Source organism: Brachyistius frenatus, unplaced genomic scaffold (assembly GCF_029030835.1).
Source record: "Brachyistius frenatus isolate BFR_SWC_R1_liver_20210118 unplaced genomic scaffold, ASM2903083v1 Contig_193, whole genome shotgun sequence".
NCBI classification, from domain to species: Eukaryota; Metazoa; Chordata; class Actinopteri; family Embiotocidae; genus Brachyistius; species Brachyistius frenatus.
The window spans coordinates 497,860-514,953 of record NW_027210792.1 but is presented as its reverse complement, the minus strand read 5'-3'; the positions used below and the strand labels follow the sequence as shown (position 1 = coordinate 514,953).

General features: G+C 44.4%; 1 protein-coding gene across 1 annotated transcript in view; it reads right to left on the bottom strand.

The window, feature by feature from the left end:
* LOC138632740 (latent-transforming growth factor beta-binding protein 2-like) overlaps positions 1-17,094 on the bottom strand; it is an 80,805-nt gene that overhangs the window by 30,416 nt on the left and 33,295 nt on the right. The window contains exons 6-11 of the mRNA XM_069718527.1: positions 15,168-15,374; positions 13,952-14,235; positions 12,794-12,896; positions 4,190-4,264; positions 442-564; positions 186-350 (exon numbers count right to left, since the gene is read on the bottom strand). Of these exons, the coding sequence (XP_069574628.1) occupies positions 186-350; positions 442-564; positions 4,190-4,264; positions 12,794-12,896; positions 13,952-14,235; positions 15,168-15,374 (957 nt within the window). The remainder of the gene's footprint in view (positions 1-185; positions 351-441; positions 565-4,189; positions 4,265-12,793; positions 12,897-13,951; positions 14,236-15,167; positions 15,375-17,094) is intronic.

The following is a 17,094-nucleotide window of genomic DNA, read 5'->3' as shown; positions in this document are numbered from 1 at the left end:
CACTATCATTTCTAGCTCTTGCATATGATCACATGTGGCATTTTATATGTGCAAAAACATTTAACCCGGCGCCGAGTTTTTCAGCGAGTGCAGTAAAACCAGAAATGGATGTTCTGCAGATTGAGTACGGGATCCTTCTTCGGAACGGACTGAGCAGCAGTGCAGGGTAGCGTTTGGGGCCGTACCTGATCCTGGAAGAGGACAGCGCTCACACGTGATGCCCCAGGCCTTGCCCACCCGGCTGCAGCAGCATATCTGCTTGGTGAGGTGGTTGGCGAGCGGCAGAGAGCATGTGCCTGCTGAAACTGACCGGTAGCACGAGTCCCTCTGGTCAGACACCGCTTTGTCCGCTGGAAGAGAAGTCAACACATCCGTCATATTCCAGTACAGTAAACACGAAAGTGGCTTTAAATTGTATGCGTTATAATTCAACACACTTACAGACACAGTGGCTCCTGGCAGCGTCCAACATGAAGCCTGTTTTACATGTGCACCTGTAGCTTCCTTTGGTGTTGAGACATTCGGCGTTCTTACATATTCCAGGCAACAGGCACTCGTTGATGTCTGTGAAATATGGTGCTCGTCAGTCACACAATATCTAGTACTTGAGATCATGTTTTTCCCCTTAAAAGAAAATATTTTGGAACAGCCACTGAACTCCTGAACCAAACTTGGTACATTTATTAGTATCAACTTTAGTGCACTGCATTTTACATTGAGTATGCAAAGATTCCATGCCTGCAGACCAGCAGAGATGATGTAAGTCTTTTAGAAATCATTTACGACTATAACGTTGTCAAAAAAACGCAATAGATCATGCTGTCATAACCATTCGCTGCTGAGGGGTGACGAAACATGGAAAGGTTACACAATTGTAATAAAAGCGAGGAGTGATGACAAGAGGGAAACATGAGCAATAAATTGGACCAGCATAAAACAAAACACACTAAAAAATACAGTGTCTTTTTGAGTATGAAATATTTTGTTGCAGAAATGCCTACAAGAAATCACCGATTCTTTTTTAGATTAGCATCTTCCTCGGCATCTTTCCTTTAGAGTGTCCAATAAGGTCACAGCATCCTCAGCCTACGTCAATAAGCGTAAGTCATGGAGAGGTTTTTCCCTCCATGTGTTAGGAGTGATACAATGGCCTGTGGAGTCTGCCTTCTGCTCCAACAGCTCCTGAGTCACAAAGCCAAACGGAGGCGAGCGAGCCAGTTCAAGTGCCAGCCAGGAACATAGGGGGACATATCTGAGGCGCTTAGTCATTCGATCACACTGGGACCAGGAGAAGTTTGTTGTTCTACCATGTTAAACAAAGAGTACACCATTAGGTCTTTTCCCATTGCTTTGATGACTGGAACCCGACAGCCTGCCACCACAGATTTTCCCAATTCTAATTAATCTGCTCTTGTTTTGTTGTTTTGCTTCCTGCTGGAAAAAGTGAGTTTATAAATGGATTTTGTGGACTGAAAAAAATCCAACGAATGCCTCATTGTTCCTTTTGTTTGTTTTTTTTTCCTTTCTATCTCCGTTGTTTTTCCGTTTCTCTTTGCACTTTTCCATCTCTGCGTAGTTCTGAAGCGAAGCCCTTACAATGATGACGCCTGCAGCTTCTATCATAGGACAACATAAACAAGTCTGTGTTTCTGTTAGCGAAAGCGACCTGTTTGGATGAGTAAGGATGAGGCACAGACTGTGAAGACAATAAAGCATACCGCAGATGCCATGCCTGGTCACACCAAAACTCTCAGTTTACGCTCTGGAACAACAAACTTGTGTTTGCAGGTACTGCGGTGACTCGGTTTCAGCAGCATCTGGTCAGAGTTCAGGTCAGCGATGGGCTCAGCCTTCATCACATGGGGTCTTTAATCCATGGTCCGGTAAGAGTCCCAGATTAGTGCTATTGTTACAGTCTGCTGCTGGGTTGATTGGGATTGAAACTGACTTCCATGACAACCTGTCATGACCAGCACTAATCTCAACATCTATTTTGAATTCATGCTCGGTTGCTCTCATTGACAAATGGCGCTTGTGGTAAGAACTCACATGTATCAACAGCTTTCATCAAGGTTGTTTTTATAGTCTAATGATAGATAATGATGTATGACAGTCTGCTGCGACCTTACACGACCTTGGCTCCTCTTGACTTCTGGAAAATCCAAGATTCACATAAAACACCTGCAGAAATATTAATGGTAAATTGGCAGCATCGCTCTTTATTATGTATCGGCTGTTATGGGTAAAGATAGTACCTTAGGACTTCTTTGGAAGTCTCAAACCAGACATGGATTATGGTGCCAGAATGCATCCATTTAGAGAAATGAATGCACTCAAATATAGCCAAAGTTATTACTGGGAAAAGAAAGTTTTCTCAGGCACATTCCTACTGATATATGGAAGTCTTAACCTGTTGACCCAGGCAGCATTCAAGATGATGAATGTCAAATGTCAGTGTTTTAAAATTGTGAGCATCCTTTATTAACTTAATTCAAAATGTCAAAAGAGTTATGTAAGACTTCCATCATCTCTTCTTTGAAGTGGCGTATGAGTAATATGACCTGCTCCCACCACCAGTTTACCACCCACAACAGAGCCTGCACATGCATCTCTGTGGGGCCTTTCATCCAACAAGCACAGTTACAAACGGCCAATTGAGCTGACCTCATTTCTGAGAAGCAGCTTCTGAAGATAAGGAGTTATCTCTGAAGTCAAAGATGTGAGTATGGCTCTGACGGGGCATCTTATCATCCTGTAGTGAGGACGTCGGTGACCGAAAGGGTCAGCGTTAAATCAGGCCTAAAGCAGAATATGAGACAAGCGCCGCTCTGTTCCAATAAAACACAAGCAGCTCAGAAGAGCGAGTTGAGCGAGCTGGACATCATCCTGATAATAATGTCAAAACCCCAGAAAAATCTGATTTCTCCTTCTTGGCAGTTGGTGCGAGACCTGAAATTAGAAATCATTTTTGGGGATGGAGCAGCAGCTGAGTGGGACTTTAAAGCGCTCCAGTAAATATTGTGGGTAACTGTCAGCTTTGCTTTTTTGGAACTCAAAAAAGGAGCAACTGAAAAAGAGAGAAACATCTTGAAACGATCATGAAAGAAAAGCAGGAATAATAGAAAGATAAATTTCCACATTTGTTGGCCGGTTGACACATTATTGGAAAATAAGTGCGTCCTTGTCCACAAGTCTTTGCTGTATTAAAAATGTTGCCCTACTCAATCATTACCTGAAAACATCAATGAGCCAATAATTCTGCGGAGAAACACGTTGAACTTGCTGAACCAGTGGACGAGGCCTGTTATAGAGGTAGCTGTCCACTGGACCGTTATGTTGTTATACTCCAGGCTTCAGTAAGCATTGGCCTTTGGATTATGACACTATTAATCAAGTCAGTGACACAGCTCCAAGTAGACTGTCAGAAAAGCTGCATTTTGTTACTCGACGTGTCAACATCAGTTGTCAGTCTTGTGCGCAGATCAAGCTGTGCATTTTTTCTGGTGACTTTCAGCCTAGTTTATTTGTTCGTGTCGATTAATTCCAACGCTGTGTACTAACACCAACAACAAATATAAATGGTCCGAATTCTTCAGCAGGAGATCGTCTACAGAGTTGACACTGTGGGTGGTTATTTCCTCTTGAACCGACGGCCAGCTGACAAATTGCCACCCCATGGGACGCTGCAGTGGAGGAAACACAGTGTGTATGTCCAGGAACGTTGCATTTGTTTTGGTCGGGAACGCAGGCGGTCATACTGAATTTCTGAAGCCGTCGCATTTTGGAGTTTAGAGCAACAAACTCCCTCACAAATACTCAAAGATCCACATTTACCATGTGATAGTGGTCTGCTGTACCATTCTCTACTCACAACCTCAAGACCAATTAAAACAGCAGCCCCAGGTGCTTATTGGCTGCTGAACTCTGACCCTGGGCCAAGCCTAATTGTAGTCTTGACCTGGTTCCCATAGGAGCCAGATGTACAGCAAGGAGTAGTACTTTTATAGAGGTCCACTGGGATGTATGTATGCATGGAAACATCTGGGTAGTATGTTTTTATCATATCCACGACATTATTTTTAATAGTTTGTGTGATGGATAAACTACCCATTAAAATATGCAGAGGGTTAAATCACGATGCCAGTCAGAAACCAGTAAAACTACTTCTTCAATGTATTTTCGAGCTTACCTTGACAGTGTGTGAGGTTCATTCTTTTAAAACCCTTGGAGCATTCCACTTGTCCATTTGCGATCACCGCATACGCTGCAAACAGAAAGAGAAAGCAGCGTTTTAGAGGAGCTGAGTGATCTTCGAAAGCCGTGCCTCTCTGTCACAAAGCGTTGCATTCATCGCAGAGGGAGAAGAGGAGCGCCGCTTTTGGAGGGGACCATATAACTTACAGATGTGAGCATCTCGGCGAGGGGAAAAATGACGGGGGACCCACAACTGGGCCTCGTGGGACTCCAGAGTGAGTGCATGGAAATGGATCCCCATCAACCACATTTATAAGATAGCGCTGCCATCCAGCAGAATGTAAGGATAACACTCGACGTCATTTATAATCATATTACCTATAACTCCTCAACCCCCGGGGACAGATGAAGGAAGTGCTTATATCATAAATATGTTGAGGAAGCCTACGTGACAGCCCTGACCTCCATCACCAACCACAGTGCAAATCTACTTAAACATGAGCCTAATGCTTTAACTGTGCACACTAGGAATGACGATTAATGTACGTCTCGCAGGAAAGTGATTGGCCAAGACTTCTTTTTGCTTGTTTTGCCAACGCAATAAAAATCATATGGTGTGTGTGCTTCAGGTGTGTATGTTAGAGGTTCACAGAAGTGTTGCAGTAAATAATACGGTGTGTCTGTTCACGCTGCGGTGCAGCCAGACTGTCATTACTCATTCGGCACCCAGTCAAGCCCCTGCATGCTTCATTAAATGTACACAAGGGTCAATGTGACCATCATATGGCAGAAGGAAAGTCTGCTTGTGTTTGAATCTGTGTGTCTGTGTGTTTGACAGAACGGGAGATAGAGCGAGTTTGTTTGAATTTCTATACATTTCTCAGCAGAGACAGAGCGATTATTGGTAACAGATCTTTCCATGACATAAACTGCGATGACAGGTTTCTCCGCACATCACGTTGAAAGGAGAAGATCGAACTTCTGATTTTGGAGTGAAAAATGTGTGTTTGGGTGAGGAGAGCTGTTAAGAATAATGACACGCATGTTAGCATGACGGAATCGTTTCTCGCTGTTATAGTCTGTTCAGATTACAGTCACAACAGAATCGTACAGCTCAGAGCCGTGATGGTAGAACTTTTCTTCACAAAAGTTCCTAATCAAGAAAGCCGCGATTCTGATTTTCACACTGGAAAAGTGTTGCCTTTGCCAAGATTTGGAAAAAAAAAATTGTGTGACATATGTACAACAAACTTTTTTATGTCTCCACTCAAGGGGGCTTTTTAAAGTCATGAACATGAATAGGAATTTTACTGTTAAAAACTATGAAACAGGATTTGATAATTGAAAGCATATAATATACAGTACTGTATACATTCTTTTTTATTCACGTCATTGTCAAGGGAGTGAAAACAAAAAGAGAGAGAAATCATGTATGCGAAATTCCCCGCACACAAAAAAAGAAGAACAGACTCACACAATCGCATTAGAAAATACTATTTCAACAAACTAATGCATTGCTTTGACTCGTAGAGGTGAAACAGAGGTGACTCGAGCCAGAAACGAATGCATCGCCGCCTGCCAGCAAAGACAACACATCTCTTCCCCTTGCAGAGGTTTTTGGGAAAAAGAGAAAAGTAATTTCATTGTGTTTGTGACCGCAGCTCATGCAAACCAAAGTAAAGTACACCATAAACATTCAGGGGTCTACTTTAATGATCTAAACACACGGTCTGAAGTGCATTATGGCGTCTTCGAATCCACTTTTGCTATTTTAACGGCAGATAATCTGCTCAACGTAGGGCACATAGACTGTATGTAAAAGTCGACGTATCTTCAAGCTCCAAAAAGCTGTGTTTTTGTTTGATTGACAGGCCTGTGTCTCATTCCCATTAAAAGCTTTCTTCAAGATCGCAATGCGCCAACATGGCTGATCGCACCTCATTTTAAGACGAACACGCCCAAAAGTGCTCAGATGGGCCCAAGTACTTAAACAGCTCAGAAGCTCAGTCATTAATGTTCTGTAAAGTTAACTGTAAAGAATTACATACTGTGTTGTTTGAGGTTTAAAATATCAACACGGTATTCCTGTCAACCATAAAAAAAACAACAACAGCAATCAGTCATGAGTTTGTGTCATTTTCCCAGGAGTGACTGGAATTTGTGTCGCATGGAGGTTTTCTGGGAACAAGGTCTGAAGGCTGAGGTTTGTTTTGGTCCTGCTGTGATCCAGTCGACCAGGCAGGGTCAATGTACCTGAGGGTTGACAGAGCAGAAGTGGGTCAGCATGAAGGGGGCAACGAGAAAAAGGGGGGAACTGTGTCAGAGCGACGCCCCTGTTCCAGTCTGCCCACCTCCTCATCTTCCTCCACACCCTCCTAATCCCCCTCCAAACTTTCTGAGTAATGAGCTGTTGTGGTAGGGCGGCGGGCACGTCCTCCTGCAGCGCTGGGATCAGGGAAAGTCTGGCCTGAGTGACAGCAGGGCGCACATGCCAAGGAAAGCCCAGTGGGGGAGGTCCAGGAGTCTCAATAAAGCTTATTAGCGGGAAGAAGAAGACTTCTGCAGCCGGTAACCGCTCCAACATGAATCTCTGAGACACTTCACGTCAAATGTGTTAAAATGGCTTCAGAGAAAAGGTACAGAAGTTACGTAAGTCTTGAGTAGCCCTAAAACATAATGATTCCATATGTACCAGACACATTTACTGTATATGTTCATAAAACTTTATTTGCAAAAAGGATCTAATTTGGCAGGTTGTACTCTCCCTAATGTCCGCCCTGGATCTAAAAATGCTTACTATCAGAGTTCATTTCAATAGAGGTTTATTGTTCCCTCAGAGCGATTTAACTTAAAAAAAATAAATTAAAAAAAACAGCTGCTGAAACTCGGCATACAGAGGTTGACAACGACTTGCCTAATTACTGATTGCCTGCTGTTATTATAGTATACAGAGGGTTTTGGGCATTTGATTAAAAACAATACTGGAGCAAAGCTAAAGATAAACTGCTGTAGTTGAGTCCTGCTGCTGCACCTTCTGATTATTTACCTCAAGGAAAGACACTCATCACTGAGACTTAAAAATCAGAGACAATTTGGAAATGTAATTTTCATTTTTACAAAATAAGCAAACAATGATGGTGTCCTTAGAGGAGTTAAGGACTTGCCAGTTCCCATGCTTGCTGCTACAATCATTTGTGTAGAAAATATAGGGCTACACAGGCAGTGGCTTGCAAGAGTGAGCTCAAGCTGCGCATCATTAGTGTCACCCTTGGTTACAAAGACTGTAGAGACAGACTTGTCTGTATCCACAGAGCCTACAGACAAAAACCTTCCAATTGTCGTCTATCCATTTTGCCCTGCTCAACAAAAGACTTTGTCACCCCTCACTAATTTATTGTCCGCCTCCATTCAATTGTGTTGTGCATTCCACTGGCAGTCATTCAATAATATTTGCTGAAATTCCCCAATCTGATAGTATAATTCAAATTCCTTAAAGTGTCCTGGAGGCTGATGCGGTTCTAACTGAAATCTGAGTGAATCCCTTAAGTCTCTTTTTTGATATGAAAGTTAAATTTGCTCTGCTGGGTATTCAAATGAAAAGACAGCTCATGCAAAATCAGAAAGTAGGAAAAGAGAAACAGAGGCAGAGGAGAGTTTAGAGTCAGTTGGGTTCCTCAGCTGTACAGAAATCTTTAATTGCAAAATTTTTGTACAATCACTCTGTAGACCACCCGGCCTGCAGGCTGTTCTTCTAAGACGATTAAGTGGTCTGGTCCATCAATCACAAGGCCCTTCGGTGCCCCTCGCCAGCTTCTCCAGGGAGTTGCCTGGGAGGCAACCTCAGCGTTGGGCTTCTCTACTTAACCGGGTGGAAAACCTGAGAATGTGTCGGAGACATAAGAGAGGAGGGATGGATGCCATCCACAGGACACACACAGGAGACAGTCTTCCTTTCCATTCCATTGGGGGCCGCTCTTTAGGAAAACAAGCAACACCAAAGCCAAAGACTTCCGCGGGATCCTTCCCAGCAATTTACTTTCTGACATGCTGCCACAGGACAAACTGGTGCCGCTGAGAGAAGACCAGGAGCAAAGAGGTCTCTTTAATCACCATTTCAGGTCTCTTGAGTCTCTTCAATGGCAAAGCCATCTCTTCGAGGTCTCTGAGCCAAAGCTTGATTGGAGAAAACAGCTCAAAAGGGAAGTCATTTTCTTTCGAAACAGAACGTCTCCTTGGCACACGCCACACTTGCCAATCTGGCACGGTCCATATCACACATATCCTGTAAATAACGTGTCCCTGCTTGTGTAGCTAAGGCTAATCAGCTCGGACACATGGGACCAATATCCATCCATCTTCCTGCTGACACACACATGAACACACAAAACCAGTGTAAAAGCTACAAGATACTGCAGTTGCTCAATCATTAGCAGTCTTGGCAGTATATCTGTATCACACTGCTTTAACACAACCGTCCCTCGGCACATGTGAAGCAGCTTCAAAAAGGCTTTGATGAGGAGCTTATTTAATTTTTCTGCTACATCAAATCTTTACGCAAAACACACTTTCCGTTGTTTCTATTCATGAAAGTATGCATTTTATATCTCTGTTTTTAGTTTGACAATTTTGCTTCACGCCCTTCTCCAAGATGTTGATGGCAGCGTTACCCGCATCAAACACATTTGAAACAGACCCACATTCCTCTACAATCTCCAATTCACTGTTGAGTATTAACCATCTGGGCTCGTTCCAGAAGAAGGCATGCCACGGTACATTCCCAATAAGAAAATATGCTTAACTTAGCAATTAAGAAATCCATCACAAATTTCATATCCATCTGCCTCCAACTAGGATATATTTCTGGTGGTGGTTAGGTCTGCTCAGCCCTGATTAGGCACACTACTGCCCGGCTAATAGATTCCATCATTCGGGTTGTGACGGGATAACACTAAGTCAACATCGATAAATCAAATGCTGTCACAGATGTGATGTCTCTATCCAGTCACCATGTGAAGCTGCTGTGGAGACGTTCCAGTGCATCTGTTCTGTTGCTGCCTGTTCATGAGGCAAAGTCATTGCATCTCTGGTTCTCATTGGTCATTAACAAGTTTTCATGTTTGATCAGTGCTAATAAAAGGCAAGAAGCACAGGCCTCTCTGTGGATGTCAGATGAAATGTCTCGGGAATAGCTGGGAGATTCGGGAGGGATGAGTTCATGTGGGAAGATGTAGAAGTCGTGGAGCTCTGCGGGCCCCCTCCTTTGCCTCATCTGACTTTACTGATTTAAAACTCGTGAAGAATAGTGTCCTAATTACACAGAGACACACATGACCTCAATGACCCGGGGAGGTAGAGTTAGAGGAAGCCAAGGCTCCTGTGGGTGTGGTGTTTACTTTGGGCCCTGGGGACGTCTGCTCTGGCTCCTTGGGAAGCCTCCCAGCATCGCTGACGGGGAGAGTCACAGAGAGGGAGGCTGCCCATCAATGACAGATGGGGAGACAAACGGCTTGTGAAATTCCATTAGCTGTGAAACGCACAGAGAGGGAGGAGCTGCCAGTACTGTTAACGCTACAGTATGGGTCAGAGTCGGGCCACAGCAACTCACCTTCGCTTAGCTTCAGGAACTTTTGATTACTTTACTGACAGAAATATATTCGTAAGAAAAGCCCACAGTTGGACGAACAACTGACTCCTTGCTTTCTAAGGATACAATTCCTCATGATGTCATAGTGGATCCAGATTCTGTGATGTGCTTCGAAGGCCCAGTTTGGACCAAAGATTCGAGATGAAATGATTTGAAACTCGCAGCTACTTGCGATTCACTAGTCTACAACACTCTGCAATGTGACAGTTTACACCAAAGCAACAGACGAGGCGGTGTGACATCTCCATAGCAACGACTCTGTAGATCTGTTTTAACTGCCGGCTTTTCTGTTTGTTTTTTTTTGTAGATTTTTTTATAATTTGTAGCGTGTTAACACAAGCACGAGGACAGTGATAGTGAGCTATCTGCAGCAGTTGCATTTTTAGTTGTGACGAAACAGCGAAGTCATTCGAAAAAAAAAAACGAGAGAGACGAGAATTTGGAGCTGTCCATGAGTGCTTAAACCCAATACCGAGGGAGCTTGAGCTTGTATGCTTGAGACAGGAGATTTCCTCCGTTATGTCAATTTCTCCCCTCCTTTTCCGGAGCAGTTTTGTCGTTCAGAGGAGTTGGTGTCTCCTCTAATAAACTGCCCACTTGTGACTTGACAAGCTGAGTCGCAGGCGACAACACGACAACATCAACATTTGAGTCGAGCTGACGCGGGCCAGTTTTCCCTCCTTTTGTTTTAAAAGCGTCTCCTCACGGGATGAATCTTTGGTCTGAACAGTGCTTAATAGGACTTTTGGAAACATAACAAACAAACTTTTGGAACATCATCCCCTCCCCAACTCGCCGATATTCATTCTCACTTTGCTCCATTAGTCAATGGTTAGTTCTCATACCGCAGGACAGTTTCGACCACCTCTATACTGTTATAGAAATTGCAGTGCAATAATCAGGTTTGAAATCCAAACTGAGTGAAAGGCTGTGTAGTTACTAAACCTCATCATCAGAACCAGAGGGATAGAGTTGGTTGATCTGGATCTCATTACGGTCCAGGAATCCTCAGCATGCAACTTTTAAAGGCACTGGCTCCTAAAGGCTTCATCTCCCACTGAGATGGGACAAACTGGTATTCATGCCTCCATAACGTCAGCCCTCCTTCACATGCACATGCACACAAACACAATATCCCTCCTTATTGCCACAACAGCAACATAAACCCCTTGGTGTATAGTAATAAATAATATACTGCCATATTAATGTCATCAGCTGCACATCAGCTGGTTCAAAGACTGGAACAGTAGCAATATGTCCCTGTATCAAGTGCGGCTGATGCAAATGTACTGACAGTGATGTTAACGCAGCGAGCAAAGTTTTAGTTTGTGCTTCCCGTCTGCAACAGAGCCCCATTAAACTGTGGTCATACTGGCATTCTCTGTAGAAACCATAAAAAAATGAAGTAGCAAGCCTTGCTCTCTTTGTAACCAGCTATAAACTGACCAATGGTAGCAGTGCAAGCCTAAATACAAACTGGACTTTCATGACATCATTATCACATACTCAACAAGACACACAGGAGACTGTTATAAAGCTCGATGACTTCTCTCTCCACACTGCAAGCCGACAACTGACTCATTCACTGTGAAGTAAAAAGAGCAACCTCATTTTTCAGGGGCTGTTGTCTCCGGGTTGCATATCATTCCTGTCAAGCACATGAAAAAGTGTACACCTAGGCCAGTACGGGAGGAATGTGGCTTCAAGATAAAGCCAAGTGCGAACAATAACACTCTGGAGGAATTTAAAGTATTTTTCTCATTAAACTTCTCTCCGAGACTTCTGGGACACTTGTACATGACTTCATTTGGACTTTTTTACCTCTCTCTATCCATTCCTCTCTGCCTGCGTGTGGCTCTGGCCTTCAGTAAGCTGGCCCCCGAAAACAGCCACAAAAATGAGCAAACTGGGTCTTCACTCGGTTTCTCCCCCAAACTTCAAAGGAGGGAGCAGAGGAGAACATCTGGGAGCCAACAGTGATCATGCCGGGGACTTAGGAAGAGCGAGAATCTGGCATGCCGGAGGAGATGGGAGACTGGGAGAGAAAAGAATGGATCGACATCTATTATCGATGGAGGAGAAAGGGGGATGATGTCTGCTTCTGATTATGGTCAGACCGGTCAGACATTAAACAGGTCACACGCGCTCTAAAAGCCAACTGCCATCTGCGGGCATGGATGCAATGTGATTAAGAGTGCTGGGAAATAACTCATGTGCCACCACTCAGGCTGCGACACACGAGGCCTAGACCAGCGCAGGGACAAAATCACACCCTGGAAATACCACACAGAGCTGTCAGGCCGAGTGAGTGGACGGTGTCAACGCCCACCCTGCCAGCCGGCATCCAAACACCCTGCTGCAGTTTCTCAAACCTACCGCAGCTCTGGTTGGGAAGTAGCTGAACCACGGCGGCTCATTTCCTCACTCTTTCAAGGCCACGTTGGCTCTGCTCTGTCCGCAGGGTGGGTGGCACGCCTGCTAAGCTCTCATCTTCATGTGAAATGTGTTTTCATTTGCTTCTACGGTTTTGGTTTTATGGAAGCGAAAACAGCCTCATTTTAACAACTGGGATGCGTGGGCGAGCCACGCAACCACCCCGAAAGGAATTTGATGAAGACTGCTACGTGTTAATCATCATCAGTCATCAGTGCTGTTTAGGCCTGTGATAAAAATCCACCAAGCGTAAACAGTGGCTGCTGAGGAGCATAAAAAGGCATCACTCGGTGAACACCTTCATATTCAAAAGTCGGAGTGAGAAAGTCTACCTTGGAATAAAAGTAGAGCCGAGTTGCATCTTGATTTTTTTTTTTTTTTTTAACCAATGTGCACAGTAGATCAACAGCGATGACATAACAGGGAATTATACCAACGGAATCAGAACAGATTAGATTTAAGTATATAATGGAACAGAGTGGAAGAAAAAATTGCTTGACGGCTTTACTGAGGAGGTCTTACCTGGTTTGGTTGGACACTTTTGGCACTTGTTTAGACCCCAGGAGGCGCCAACACTTCCACAGCAATCATCCTGTTTGGTCAGGCCTGGCAGAGGCTTGCCACACTACAACAACACACATCTGTGTTAAATCTACAAAACAAGTTTTGAGAATGAGTGTTATGTGTTTGTGCATGCACGCTTGTTTGTGTGCAAGTATGTGTGTGTGCACGCTGGCAAGGGTGCTGAGAGTGTTCGTGTCAGAGTGTGTGTGGGTGTGGGTGTACACCTATCTGCAAAGACAGAGTGAACCAGACACATCTGAGACTATTTAGTTGGAGGAGGACAAACACTGACTCCTAAGAACAACTATGAATCTCGTGGGTGTGCCTCAATAAGGCACTTGGTTAATTGTGAAGGGAGATTCCTATCAAATTGTACTTATTGGATTTGTGGCCAATAGAGATGAAACTTAAGAGAGGAGATTTGTTCTGGTGAATACTGGCATTCTGGCAGGAAAAAAGGGGAAAAAATGGAGACTAAAGTTTTTCCATGCTCCTTTTGTGCTGAAGTTGTGTTCCTCTTTGACATTGTGACTAGCGTGTTTAATTACAACCTCCCTATTAAACCCAGGGTAGAGAAAATGGGAACTGCACATCAGCAGAAACAAACACTTTTTTTTTTTTTGCTTGCGTTGTAAATCTAGAGGTTAAGATTCCATGATAACTAAGCAAACAGATGCCATTTAAGTCCCTCCCTTTCCTTACTTCTCTTCGACGCATGACTGTTTTGACATCCGTGCTTTACCCAGCACAGTAAATCTGCAGTGCGTACCACAGCGCATGCATACGCACCATGAAACATCTCCCCGTTTGAGCCAGAAAGAGAGGACCACATGGGCAGGATTTCAAGCTTAACCTTTGTGCTCTGAATGCATCCAGTCTCAAAACATGCCTTTTGTTGGGGGAGTTTCTGGAACATGAGATGACCAGTGTGGCCAGAGCTCATAAATCCTTGACATTAGAGAAATCATTGCGACAGGCTCACTTCCTGCTTTAGACAGCATGCTATCAGAGAAGGTGAAGGAATAGGAACACAATGGCACCTGCGTTTTAACGCCTTGACTACGATATCCCATGTGGCTTGGATCATGTTTATGTTTTAACAACTTATCACAGTACCTGTCCATCTACTGTCTCCTGAAAGCATCTTCCGACATGTCCATTCTGACGGACGTGCGTTGTGGCGTGTCCGTTCCCATTCCCATTGGTGTGTGGTTGTCTGCTGCTGTGCTCATGGGTGTGTTCATGCTCGTTCCCGGGCTGGGAGCGCTGCTGGACCGAGTGAGCCCCCTCGGTGGTGGCTGGTCTCTGCCCAGGCTGGACTCGAGCTACTTGGTGGACCTGGACCTCGGCATATGGAGGGTGCTGGATGTGAACGTTCACCAAGGATGGGTGGAACGACACTGCGAGAGGACAGAACCAGAGTTAATACGATATAGTACATAGTTTATAGTTTCCGATTTTGAACGATGTAAGTGGAAGCATCCGCAGCCGAGGGATAAAAGCTGCATATACATACTATCAGCTAACATCTTCCACAAACTTGTTCAGAAAACACTTGCTTCATCATCGTGTTATGAGATCTGGGGCATACTGGGAATTCCCGGCAGCGAAGATGCTATTTAGATACTACAAAACAACAACATCACGATGAGCGTTAGATTGTCTGGTTTAAATCAAATCATTTTATTGACTAAAAACAGATTTTTCTGAAGAGTTGAAACGCTGTTGCAATCTGGAGAATAGGCTCTTTTGTCCTTCTGACAGAGGGGAAGCATCTATCTTCAGGGAGTGCCAAGGTTTTTTCCCAGAATCCTGATGAGTGCTCATTAATCACAGTCTCAGACAGACGGCAGGGTCTACGGAGAAAACGCAGACTTTGTCAAGAGTCCCCGACTTAAAACTGTGTCCGACTGTATATAAAGCACAGAAAACAGGACGGATCATTTCCTTGTTGTGACATAACAACACAGACATCGGACTGATGTCATTTAATTGTTATTAGTCATGAAATTTATTTCCGAATAGAGGGCAGAAATATCAGACAGAACTTCTGCTTTTACTTACTGTTTGTCAGAGTTTGATACTGAAAGAGCCATGAGGAGGGAATGAGAGAAATGGTACCAAGAGAGATATAAAGTGAGTTCTCTTTTATATTTGCGTAAATTCATGACGCCGATCTGCTCTGTTTCTAATATCCTCTTCTGTGTGAGAACAATATAAGGGCTTCTACTGAGTCATCCATTAGATATTTTACTCAAAATAGAGTATGACCTCCAAAATTAATTTCTAGTTGGAGGTCTGTCCTCTCATTGGTCACACCTTGAGTGATTACCTTGCTGGTTGGACAGTGGTAAGGTGTACATGGAGTGGGATGGAGATTTTGGTCCCTGATGGCCGCCATCCTTGTGGCTGTGTGGGGTGGGCCTGGCAGGAGGCGGGGCTGGCAGGTGGCAAAACTTCCCTGTTGAGTTTGATGGACACCAGCAGTGGTCCCTGCCGATGCACCGGCCTCCGTTAAGACAGGGGATCTGACAGAAGACTGCAAGAAGTGAGGGAGAGGGGTGGGTGTGTCAGAGGTAAAGAGAAAAAAGTTACATGTGAGAGATTCTTCAGCATACACACCACGCCGCATTTAATTGCACAGCATCATGCCTCCTCACACACAAGGATCTGGTAATAAGAAACAGAAGGAGTAGTCCTAATAGGAAGGGCATGTGCTTGGGCTTCCTGCGGACGAGCTTTGTTTGCAAACGGTCCGTAATGCTCATGCTGTTCTCTACTTTGGCACAACCAGACACCTCGAGCCACATGATGTTTATGAAATTGCAAACTTTGTCCCGAGGGCACTGCCCCTCATGCTGTGCCTCCTTCAATGGCATGTTTTGCCTCATGTCAGTAATTACATACTCCTGTGCAGGGTGAGGAGTGATGATGAATGATTCATTCTGTAATAATTCAGAGGAAATAGCAAGTGCATGGATGTGTGTATGGAGCATGCACTTGGCTGGCAGAGGGAGGAAAAAAAAAGAGAATTTAACTGTCAAATTTTGTACATATTTTCAAGGGAGAACAACTGGTTTCGTCCAAGTAAATTAGATCACAAAACGTGCTTTGTCTACAATTTGATTTATAGTTTGCAATTTACCATGGAGAGAAAAAGAGGAAAGGCCAGCCGTGACCAGATGGTGTTTGACAGTGCTGCTTCCACAGCCCTTTCATTGGCCTTATCTTCTGGCATAAGGGATGGGTGCCAGCCCAGCACCCGACATACCTGAGCCCCCTCCCATCTACAGATTCGTTCTGACCTGACCTCTCCTAACTCAAAACATCAAAGACTTTCAAATGAAAAAAAAAAAAACTGTCCATCCATGACAAATACAGAATTATTCTGGGGCGCAAAGGATGAAAAAGTGAAGCTGGTTCTGGCTTGGCAGTACCACATATCAGAAATATAAGAAACTGTTTTGCAAGACAGTTAAAGACATGGACAGCCCGCGTCCTGATGGATGAAAGAAGATGCTGGTCATGGAAACATGCTCAGAGCTGCATCCTCTCCATCTCATTGATAAAGACATGAAACACAGTAACAGGGCGCAAACAGGGAACAGAGAGACGCTGGACAGTCTCGATGGCATGTCGGGAATGAGCTCCCTGTCACATAGCATTAACAACAGTGAGACTGTAAGTGGAAGAGAGGGAGGATTGGAAGAGGAAGAGAAGAGTAACAGATAGAGAATGAAGGGGATTAGGAGAGGAGAATGTTACTGCAATAGATCGAAAACAGAAAAAAAGACAGGAACGAGGGGAAAAAGAAGGGGAGAGACACACAGACGGAGAGCGGCCCAGCGTTGGTGTCCAGACACACAGGAAGGCCTCCTGTGATTTGACATGCTGGCTAAATTATCAACTCAAGGAGGCTATTAAAACCTCTCAATGTGGGATGCATGTCTGCACTGGTCTGTGTTAAGCCGGTCCCCAACCGGCATGGGGCAGGAACTATTCTTAGACAACATCCCACTGTCAACTCTGCACAACACACTCCCCGTCTGCCTATCTGTCCGACCATTTAACAACCTCTAAACAACTAACCAGACACACACACACACACACACACACACACACACACACACACACACACACACACACACACACACACACACACACACACACACACACACACACACACACACTTCTCACTCAATAAACAAACTTCTACCCAATCTAATACCAGGCTTTAAAGTAAGCGTTGTATATAGGGT